Below are 12,073 nucleotides of genomic sequence, written 5' to 3'. Positions count from 1 at the left end.
AGAGAGAGAGAGAGAGAGAGAGACAGAGACACTGACCTTTTTCCTCTTCCGCTGCTTGGTTTTGGCAGTGTCCTGTCCTGTGCTCCCATTCCCCAAAGAACCAGACGCAGCTCGACCTGAGAGCTGTGATCCAGAAGAGGGGGCTGTTGGTGTAGGAGGAGGTGTGTTCTCAGGAGAGTCTGGGCTGGACTTCAAACAGGAGGACCCCTGCACAGACACATATGGTGTTGAGATGAACTGACCTCCTAGCCACAGGAGACTGCCGTTTGATTTTATACTATTTATAGCTTAAATATTTACTCTTATCTATTCCATAGAAATGGATGTCTTTCCCATAAAGTTCTAGTCATAATACTTTTTAATCTAATTATTCAGACAAAAATAAAAACTCTTCAACCATCACTTCTGCAAATTCTTTTAACTCTGTAGGATACCCGTATTTCTACATGGACTTTTCCTGAAGAGTCTCATCTACATGCTCCTCATTCTACTATCACACTAACCATAGTTCTCTATATGGACCAACCATTCCCTATAATGCAGTGAAAGACTCTGCACACCCCTGACCAATTCAGGTACGAGTCTCAACAGTATTTCCACGATCGGGCTGTACAGACACATCATCAAACAAGAAGAAATAAAGCTGATTTGGGTTGAATATCTTTTGTCCCAACTGCTTGGGATCAGTTTTGTTTCATATCTTGGAATTTTGAAAATATATTTTGGAATATCTGTATAACTCCCAGGGATCATGTTTACATGTGTGTAAACCATATGCTAAAAAAAGATCTAGAACATGTAAGCCGTATACTCGCTAGTTAGTGTCAGGGAGCCAAGCTTAGCGAGCTCAGCTCTGTAGACAGTTAGTGTTTAAGGGTGATGTCTCGTTAGATAAGATGACCCCAGACAACCTGGTGACTGACTACCGTACACTGTAACCCCACTGATGTGGGACCTTCCAAAACCATCTCTTTGAACTTACCACCCTATGGCCAAGATCCCTGAGCTAGTCTGATAATTCTAAGTAGTTTATACAACTAGAGCTTCTTATTAGCTCTCTTTAATGAGTTTCTTAGTTTCCTCGGTTACCCTTTCCCATTCCTCTTTCAACTGTTTTTTTTGCTGCTTCTGAGGCCAGAACATTCTTTCTCCCTTTCCCTCATCAGTTCTCATACCTTCAGCACTTTGATTCTGACTAGAGCGTTCACATGCACGCAGCACAGAGGTTTATTTTAATTCTCCTGGTTGCTCATTTGGGAGTCAGTGTACACTAATTCGACTTCTATACTTGTTCACATACTTGCTTGTTTGCTTTACAAATCATTTGATCTCCCTGGACCCAGCTCCTATCATTCTCCAGATGCCCTGCTGTCCCATATTTGGCACAATCCTTCATGTTGGCTGCTGATTTGCAATGCTGATGAGTGAGGAGTCTGCCTTAGCAGGGCATTATCTCTGTATTTTATCAGGTAATAAAAGGCAGGAAGGAAGACAGTCTCTATGAATGTCTACTTTGACTACCAGTCACAGGGGAGAGAGGGTGGCTGCCAGGCCAGGAAAAAGCTTGAGGCTGACACTGACAGTCTGTTAGGATGTTCTCTGAGACTCATGCTCCAACCGCCCAGAGAGCCCAGGAAACCCAGTATACATAGGACATTTTTTTTTTTTTTCAACTGCTCTTTAGCTGGGAAGAGCGCCTGTGGTTGTTGAGCAGTTGCCCAGGGCGGCTCGGCCACCCTGGAGAACCAAGCAAGAGGGATGGGGATGTTGGGGTGTTTTCTGAGACTTGCAAGTAATCACTTGAATGTTAAGGGAAAACTAGGTTGTTATGTTCACAGTAAATTTCCTCAATTAGAAATGTTACAACAAATTTGTCTGATGTTAATGGAAAGCACACTATACACACTCATAAAGCATCAAAGACGGCAAAGGGCGCTCTTTGACATCATAATTGGGGTTTGAAACATAAAGAAAATAAAGACTGTTTAATCAACTAAGTAAGCTTTAGGAACTTTTAAAAACATGGTGACTGATAATGATGTATGACCTTTTTAATGGGTATAAACATTTCAATCCCTACTTGGATTTCAAGCCAAATGATTCTCCAAGGGCTATGAAAAGAAGTTGGGTTGACTTCTAGCTTGTTAGTAAGATGGTATATGGGCATATGTTATAGTATAGTTCTACACCTCATAGCAAAGAATTCATAACTTTGGGTCCATGGCGAGACCTTAGACTAACAGAACGGCTCTGAGTGCAAAGATACACTAAGAAAGTTAAGTAAAGATAAAAGCGTGCCCAGAAAGGGATTTACAGGAGTTCTCAGACACCCAAAGGTGTCCTTGGCAAAAAACAAATCCCATGTACATCTTAGAAACTATCTGAGCTACCACCCTCACCCACGGACCATAACAGGAAGTAGGCTGTGCTACTAAATGGCCTTTGCCGTGTTCAGGTTATACATTTCAGCCAGCTGGTTCGAAACTCACTCTATAATTATACATGCAGATGTGAACCTAACCCTTCTGCTCTATGGTCATTATCAGGAATGACAGGAAAGGGCTGTTTTTGTTATTGAGAAACTCAATTATTGGCAAATGTATTCAACATGGTCGGCTTCATTTCTGGTTGTCAGGCACATAGTGTTAGTGGAGAATATTTTAGAAACCGAAAGTGGTGCACAGTTATGTAAAAGGTTACACCTGGTGGGGTTTTCCAGTTCCTATAGAAAATGTCCTATCAGTACAAAATAGATCTGACAAGAGGATCCAATCATCAAGCTGAAGATATATGGGGCTGTGGCAATATAAATTGTTGAAATAAATTGGCACATCAAATGCAAAGTTATAACTGATAGGAATTATTACATGATAATCTCCCTTCCAGTTCTCTCTAGAGTCTCTGGATCTCTTGCATGGTAAGCAAGAATTGTACCATTGATCTACAGCCCCAGCCCAGTTCTTCTCTTTACATGTCTCAAAGTAAGACATGTTCTGCAATCATCCATTTGTCACTTAAGGGTTAGGTAAGACAATGGGGCCAAAGGATGAAAAAGGTCATCATATCAAGTGGTTCCTCAGATTGGCACAGCAAATTCTCAATAATTATTTGTGTAAATGGTCAATGTACTAAGAGTTTCCAAGTAAAGACTGTGCAATCCTACAGAACCTTTTCAAGTCCTAATGTAAACAAGTAACAAAAGCACAGATGTGCTCTCGTCAGATTTTCTGATACTCACCTCAGAAGAGTTGTGGTACTGAATGAAGGTTGCAGAAATGGCATGGCTGAAGGGGTCCCCTGCCTTGGACACCATATCTTGCCTCACAAGAAGAGCCAGATCTACCAACTGAGGAACAGAGTAACAGATCTAAAGTCACATAGCTGGAAATAAGCATCAGTGTCACAGAAGAGGCACTCGGTAACATGCTCAGAATGATACTGGTATTAATACTGTCTCCCATCCATTTTGGACACAAGCACAGCCTCTCACTGACTGGCAACTGAACCATCTCACAATCACAAATGACATGTTTGATTTTCTAAGGGAGTAGTTTTCAAACTTCATTTTGTTATCAATAGTAGCATTTAAAATATGGATTTCTGGGCTATGAGCCCTGAGATCCTAGGCTAGTCTAGGGATTTTCATTCTCAAAAGGGGCTAACAAGAGGCTGATCCTGTGGCCTAGAGACCATACCCGAGTGAGCTACACCTGGAGTACCATGACCCTATGCCTTCATATTTCCAGAGGTCAGGGGGCTTCACAGCCTTTGAAAGTCACTTGTTTCAAGGCTCAGAAATAAGCTCTTGAACAAGTCCCTTGAGGATGTAAGAGTTTCAACATGGAATTCCATAACTAGTTAGGATAAAGTTGAAGGAACAGATGCTTTACATACATTTGTATTAATTCACTGAGAATTTCATACATGCAAACAATGTGTTTAGTTCCCTTCCAACCCTTCTAACTCCTCCCACATCTACTCCCTCCTTCCTCTCCCCGCCTTTGCTTTATTAACCCCAGTCTCCTGGGAGTGAGGCCACCCACGGGAGCATGTTTAACCTACTGGGACCATAACCTTAAATAAAACTGTTTCTCCCCTTCCTTAGACACCATCAATAACTCTTCAGGGAGGGATGGGGCATGTGAGTCCCTCCACACCTCAAGCTGGAATGTAAACTAGATTAAGTTTGTGTGGGTCTAGACACAAGAGTCTTCAAAAAAGTAAAATTAAAAAACATATTAAAAGCTTACAGCCCTGAGAGCTAGTGATACAAAGGAGCCTGATTGGATGAAATTCTAGAATTTATGATGTGTCTAAGAAGAAAATGTTTGGGGTTCTCATTCCAGCTGGGGTAGCAGGTGGAATCAAAGAGCAGCCCATGGTCGCAGGGGTGGAGATCAGTGGGAGCAGCTGCACGGACAGCGGAGACTGTACCTGGGCCACTGTTTCGTATGCCAGATATGCCAGGATTTCCATAGCTATGACATTGGGCTTTATCTCCATGCTGCTGCAGTCCAGCCAGTCTCGGAATTTGGAAGCTTTTTTGGCTATTAATTAAAAAGAAAATAGAAAGTTTTAATTTTAAATATGTTTTAGCCTTCACAAGACCATCAGAAATTGGAAATATTCTCCTGAAACCCGCACAGAAGAAATAACACCCATAGAGGTAATGTTTAGAAAGTTTTTTTAACATCTAAATTTTTTAGTCCCAAGAAAGCCAAGTTGGAACCCTTGGCTATGAAGCAATACAATGGATCTTTTCTCTCTGTGGTGGATGGTATGGAAGGAGCGTTATGCCCTTTCACCTCTCCATCTCTCTATGGTGGATAGCATTTTACATCACTTTCATCATCGTGTGTCTTACAGTGCGTCAGAATACGTTACCATTGGCTAGAGTTTTAGTTACCATCATAGAAAAGCTGCCTTCTCCATGCAACTTTTTCTTGTTGAAATAAAAGTCTGGAAGAAAAAGTTGTGATGAAGGAAGACAGAAAGAAACTGCATTTCCAATCCTTCTCAAAACTGTGAACTCCTAAAATTGTGAACTGAGAATTAAACAAACCATGGCTAGCCTGAGATAACACATAGCTATGTCTTTGCTGACTATGGAGACATCCAAATTCTTACGCCTGACTTTCTAAACCAAACGTCTGCCCTTCTGGTCCAGAGACTGTGAGCTGGTCTTCAGCTAGCTCATGGTTCTCATTTGCTCCCGTCCCCTCTTCCTTCACACCGATCCTGAGCACCCAAGGAAAAGGTTCTTACATGGTTTATGGAAATGGCCACATTTATTTCATGTGTGTACAGACTTCTCAGACCATGGTGTAAGTTCTTTGCTAGCAGAGAACATGCTTCAAATTCTTGGACACCTAGTCAGATCATGCATACATGGAACCAGGCAGCACACAGTCCTTTCATGAAATGCCTGTAACTGCCCCGAGTTAACAGTCTGATTGGACTTCTTTAGACATTACTAATTTAACTAGTAATTTAGAGGGAAAAGGGCGGATAGTATAGATTTTATCAGATCTGTAAGGGAACCTTAAAAACAAAACATTGATTATCCTGTGATGAATGTGGCCTTACTGGTTTGTAAAAGTCTCACCAATTCAGAGCATGGTGTTTGGTTCTAGTCAGAATTCTCATGCATTCCACATACAGGAGAGTTTTCTTTTAAATAAATCATGGAGGACATGAGGCCTTGCTATTGATACCCATGTCCTAAGCTGTCAAATGTGGCAGAATGATGATAATCCCCTTCAAAGCTCGCTCTCTAAAGTAACCAGCCTTCAGATCTCTGACATGCAGCAGTCCATCCATCCGGCAAGCTGGAGCAGCTCACAAATGCTTGTTCAACATCTGTGGAGTACTTCTCAAGTTCAGGTTAAAGAGGCAGCAATTTGGCACCATCAATAAAATGGGCCTTCTTTCTCTATTGCCCCATGACAGAATTAGGAACACAGAGACACACAGTGACTACTTTAAACAACCTGCTTTTAAGGTAAGAAAAGGATCATTATTAGTTTTCAGCCCCGCCCCATGAGTGAGAGAATTAGCAATATCTTTGCAGGAGTGTGAGCACTCAGACTGTAGAGATGTGGGTACCCACTGTCTTCCTAGAAAGTAAAATGCCTGCTGTTAACAGATGCACAATGTCTATAGCAAATTAACAAATGACTAAAAAAAATATTTTTAGTGAAATGCTAGAGTCTATTCTTTACATTTTTTAACACCTGTTTGTCTGTGAGGGGTCTGGGAGTGTGTGTACAGTGTCGCAGTGTGCATGTGGAGGTCACTCAGTGTGCACAGCACCACTGACCTCAGGAACTGCCGTGAACAGATACTTAAGAAGGCAGTTCACAGTTCCCACACCCTGGGAACTCATCAGGAGGAGAAGACTGTCTAGAGCCGCACTCTCTACCTGCACAGGGATGCCTTCTGTTGTAGGAACAGAGTCTCCCGCCCACGTTCCATTAACGAAGCTCCCATGGATACTATATGAGCAAATATTCTTAAATGACAAAATCTTTTCTTCCCACAGAAAAGAAAATTATACATAATATGCTGCTTATTCTGTAATTTTATCAGAAGGAGAAACTATTACATTCCATCCACTATAGTTTTTCTTTTGATTAACACAACAGAAAAGAAATAACAAAACCCAGTTTTCAAACAAAAGATGCATGACAAGACCAAGATCATCAGTTTCAATGTGCAACAGCATTTCCATTTTTTCTTTTGAATTTAGTTTAAAATATGATTTAAAAATTGTTCAACTGCACTAAATACTACTTTATGAACTGGAGATTTATGCTTATAAAATACTTGAATGCCATATTTAAACCCCAAAATTACCATACAAAACCCTTTCATTTGCTGAAATTGCCATGATCTGAAGTGTCATTTACTTAATGCTTCACAGATGTTCTATGCCAAGTTGTTAGTCAGATTGGAAAATATATTTTTTTTTAGAAAAAAATCTCCGAAAACATGTTTCCTTATATTCTACTGATGCTTGCATGGGCAGTGCAATTTGAAATGTGTCATTCATCTGCACTTCATGATCTAAAAGGCTGTTCTTATTTTCTTTTTCCAAATCAAATACATGGTTATCGTGACCACACAATTGCTTTTCATTTAAAGACATCACTGTTTCTATAACTTCTCAGATGAGGGTCATGTGTGACTGTGTCATAGTTTTAAATGGACTCGTCATTGCACTTTCTTTTGACCTTTATCACAAGAGCCCTAGTCATCACAGGGTTGATGCAGTCTGGCCCACGGTTAGAGTCTCAAGTGCTTTTCCCAGCTGCTGTTCAGTGAGGAAGACCCTGGTTTCACTGTAAGGTGAGGTCACTCCCGTGGCAGAAGCACTGACTCATGGCTCTGGCTAGCACTTAGCGAATGCTGCAGGAGGAGGCTGAGGACAACAGGAAGCACATGACTGAGAAGCCACTGTGTGGGAACATGAGTGTGCATAAAAGCGAGTATGGGGCTTATAGTTAACACTGGAGGCTTTTAAATGTCATGACTACTAATGCCACTATGGGTCAAGTGCAGTCAGCAATACTGTATTTCAGTAAGCATGACCAGGAAATGGGAAAGTGAAGTAAGACTAGTAAGAAAACAGTGACTGTTCTGATTACAGAGGCCGTAAGACTAGTTCCATGGTTGCCTCTGTGTGCATATGCTTCAACTCTCTGACCACCATTAACTGTGTAGCAGGAGAGTACAGTGAGATCTTCAGGCTCCCCTGCACAGACACTATTTCTGTAATGACCGTAACGATGCATGCATTGAATACACTAGTTTCTAAGAAACAGAGAGCATGTCACAATTTAGCACACCTGGAACACTATCTGTTAGTGTAGTTAAATGTTTACTCACAGAAACTTAACTGTCGGCTTTCACAGAATTCTGCATATTGAGCTGAATCCATAGTACGAGTCTGTCTTTCTGCTCTCTAGTGGAAAATAAATAAATAAATAAATAAATCGGCCAGTCAACCAACCAACCAACCAACCAACCCCAAGTTTTTAAAGAAATAGACTCTTAACATACATTTCCAGAGTAGGCATTTAGGCTTTTTGTACCATTTTCTCTATCTAAGAGAGCAGTCAAGTATGGTGACAGACATGAAATTTGTTACATTAACCATGACAAATAGAGCTGTGCTGGGGCTGGAGCCAGAGTCTGTGGTAGACAGTGTACTGTCCTTCCAGAGGACCTGAATTTGGTTCCCAGTGCTCACATCTGGTGAATCACAATCAACTGTAATTCCAGCTCCAAGGGATCGGAGGCCCTCTTCTGGCCTCCGCTGGCTCCGTGCTCATGTGCACACACATGTAATTGAAAAGAAAATACAAAAATACAAAGTAAAAGCTGGCAGTTGTGAAGTTTATTTCTTTTGGAAATAAAGCTTACAATACTTTCTGCTCTGTTGCTATTAAAGTTAAAGCTCAAGGGCTTGCTTGCTTAGCCAACACACATCTAATGTGTTCTATTTATCCCATCCTTTAAAAACAAAAGCAAACACTGTGGGGAGGAGAAGGCAGACATTGAAACCATCATTAACTATCGCCATCTATCTGCTTTACAGTGTGGTGTGGTGACACGAAAACAGGAGTCAATGCCTCAGATCCATATATCCCCCCCTCAGAATGCAGTGCCAGAGTTAACAGTCTTCTCAATTACAAAGAAAATAAGGGTAAAGGTAAACACAACACAGCTCCTTTAATCTGCGTCCACAGATGATTCACAGCTTGGGCTAGCTGCACTCCTGGCTTTCTTGATCCAGTCCAGCAGATGTTTGCTCCTACACTGTCTCACAGAGGTAGCATAATTATACTTCACCCATGGTTTGGTGGCAAAGGCTACGACCGCTTCCGCTTCCTTGGTAAGGGAAGCAGTTTGAGATGACACAGCCTGGTACTTCTTGGAAGGGGAGTCTGACTAGTAACAGCAAAAGAAAAAAGAAAAAAAAATCCCTGAGATTTTAGTTTTTCTGCAGTGGAAGGACTTGCTGTAAATGTTCTTTCTCACAGCTGTGGATATCTTCAACATAGTATTTCTAATGGCTATGTCATTTTTTCTTTCTTGTCTGATGTGAGTTTCATTGTCAGTTTACAGGTTTGTCACCTGAGGTGCTTCTCAGTGCAGAAGACAGAGGAGGCAAGGGTGAGGAAAAAGGGAGCGCCTACTGGTGGGGATCCTTAAGAACAAGGTTCTTCTTGACTCTGCCTCCTCTTCTCTTCTACCATTTGACTCCTCTTCTCCTTTCTTCCTTTATCTCCAACAATATATCCTCACAAACACATGAACACAAATCTAGACTTTTCTTGATCATTTGCCTGCTTGGTTAAAGTGTAATTTCTGAGTATACATCAGCAAGTATTTTACATAGGTAACATGCATACAAACACACACACACCCTATGTGTGATTTAGTTTCTCACATCTACCTATTTAGTCACATGTAGTGTGTGCATGGGGTGTGTGCTGGCACATACATGTCTGTAGCCATCAGCCAACAACTTTGGGTGCTGGTCTCAGGTGTCTTCCACTTTTAGTTTGTGAGAGTTATCTTCCAGAACTTCCCTACACAGTTCTGGCTGGCTGACCTAGGTGCTTGCAGGGATTTGCCTGTTGCTACCTTCCATCCTCCCATCCTGCCCATCCTTGCTGGGATTACTGGCACACGCAACCAGGCTCAGCTTTTCCCTGGGTACTGGGGATTTGAATGCAGGTCCTTAGACTTGCATGGCAGTAACTTGCCATGAGCTATCTCCCTAGCCACTGGCCTCTTGTTTTACTGTGATATGATTCAATCAATACCTGTTTGCCGATGGAAAATAAAAAGCAGACGTGTGTTTTCATGTTCTGAACAAACATAGTAGGTTACTGATGTGTTTATTTAAACACATAGCATATTAATAACACTGCACCATTCATATGTATTTATGTAAGCATGTGCGTGTGTACCTCTGTGTGTGATTATAGTGAGAACCTGTCACGTTTGAATTTTTAAGTCCTGGAAACATACCTGGCACATAGTAAATAAGCCATGAGCAGTGTGAGTGAACAAATGCAACTCTTCTATTCCAGAGGGCAGGGATGTATCCAGCCCTCATTAGCAGGAATCCTATACTCTCTGCTTTGCTACCCTGGAGCCAGCCACCATGTCCCCCAACATAGGACTAGACAGAAAGCACTCAGACAAAGACACAACAGTCCTAAAGGAATTACTCACATTTTTCTTCTACCTAATACTTTTCTTCTTGCCCACAATCAAGATTTGGCTTTGGTATATATGCTAAGATAGTTGGTGTGTCTGCAATTAGGACTTCTAGCCTTTTAAATTAAGGAGAACTTATCCTAAGAGATTAAGGTTGCCAGGGTGGCCAGCTTTAACTAAATGAAGTGTGTGGCAGTTGGGAGATTTTGTCCTTGCAAAGCCTATCATCCCAGGCCATTTTAAAGACACTCACAGACATGTGAAGGGCTTCATGTCATTACAGCTAGCCTCTTACTTCCCGACACCCTCTCCTGTGCCTCTTCCTTTGTGCAGCTCATCTTTAGTTCCTTTCAGTTCCTTTAGCATCTAACCTCTGAGCTGTGCAGCATCAGGAAGCTGGCCCTAGGGCACTCACAGGAAGCTATTATCAGTGCCTAGCACACAGGCACCACTCATGTAGGGTGGCCAACTCAGGGAAAGAGTCATGGGCATGGTAAGGGAGAGCTACGGGCAGCTTAACGTTTACTTGTTCAAGCCTCTTCATTTTAGGGATAAGGAAACAGACAGAGGTTAGAAGAGGTGCAATTTAACAGAAGCACTGGGTATTTGTGTTATCAAAGATCTTTGTAGATTAAACTAAAATTTTAATCCAGTGTCCTTGTGGGATGATCACAAAACTGGAATTCAAAAAAGCCTATTTCACCCAGGTATGTTCACAAATGCCGGTCATCCAAGTGCTTGTGAGGCTAAGGCAGAAGGATCATAAATTTGAATACAGTAAGGTCCTCTCTCAAAAACCGAAGCAAGTAAGCAACTACCTACCCCAAACTAAACCCAACCCAACCCAACCCAATCAAACCAAACCAACCAACCCAATTCAACCCAACCCAACCTACCTTTCATGTTTTTTAGAACACGAGAAGGGCAAATCCTGACAAGTATGGATGAACAATGGTTACTGGCTCAGCTCAGCATTCATGCACATGGGCATTCTCAATTACACAAGGCTCTTTTGAGCTCAAGGCCACATGAGCACAAGGTCATCTGCAGATGACTCAAGTTCTGTATCCTCAAGGCCAGTTCCACATATGACTTGATTTCCTTGGTAACTATTAACAACACTGATCCCCAACATTCAGAAAAATACACAACAGTCACTTTTTCTTCAACTTGCTGGCATTACTATAGAACAAAATAAGAGTGTATTTGGAAAGCACCGCTTTTGAAGTTATTATTGCTAGAATCTTCTAAATATCTGACAATATTTTAACATCTAACTGGTATAGGTTTTGTATTTTTAATTTTTTAAAGGTAAAAGGGAATGGTTATATTACTAGCCACCCACTTTATCACCAAGGAGTTTTGGCCTATCCTGGTACTGTATAATGAACTATGAAGGAAGATTCCCATAGTATAATAAAAAATTTCTGGATCCAACCTAAATGAAATCAGGAAAGTAAGAATGTCTCAGCTAATCGGTTCTATGTAGAATTTGTTGTTGGTGTTGTTTTCAGTATCTTGAACACAACAGACCCTCAGTACTTATCTGTTAATTTGGGTTTTCAGTAAAGTTTGGATTTCAGAGCAGAGATGCTTGTGCCTTTGCAATGCACCTTGGGCAGCAACAGTCACTGCTTGCAGCAGCACAGAGCATCTGGGGGACTGAGGCAGCACACCGCTCCACTCACATTCTCCATGCGCTTTCACTGAAGCTTGCTCAAAGGTACAGAAGCTATGTGCTGGCCTATCTCCTGCAAGCTTCTCAACACACATGACATCTACTGTTCTTGAGTAACTCAGAATCACAAACGTAACTTTCAAACACAAATAAAAGCTTATC

At 41.5% G+C, this 12,073-nt stretch overlaps 1 protein-coding gene across 1 annotated transcript in view; it reads right to left on the bottom strand.

Moving 5' to 3' along the window:
• Positions 1 to 12,073, bottom strand: part of Supt3h (SPT3 homolog, SAGA and STAGA complex component) — a 317,124-nt gene that overhangs the window by 73,538 nt on the left and 231,513 nt on the right. The window contains exons 7-10 of the mRNA XM_021217619.2: positions 7,888 to 7,963; positions 4,435 to 4,547; positions 3,239 to 3,346; positions 37 to 207 (exon numbers count right to left, since the gene is read on the bottom strand). Of these exons, the coding sequence (XP_021073278.1) occupies positions 37 to 207; positions 3,239 to 3,346; positions 4,435 to 4,547; positions 7,888 to 7,963 (468 nt within the window). The remainder of the gene's footprint in view (positions 1 to 36; positions 208 to 3,238; positions 3,347 to 4,434; positions 4,548 to 7,887; positions 7,964 to 12,073) is intronic.

This window comes from Mus pahari, chromosome 18, assembly GCF_900095145.1.
Source record: "Mus pahari chromosome 18, PAHARI_EIJ_v1.1, whole genome shotgun sequence".
Lineage (NCBI taxonomy): Eukaryota > Metazoa > Chordata > Mammalia > Rodentia > Muridae > Mus > Mus pahari.
This window is presented reverse-complemented; position numbering and strand designations above follow the sequence as displayed.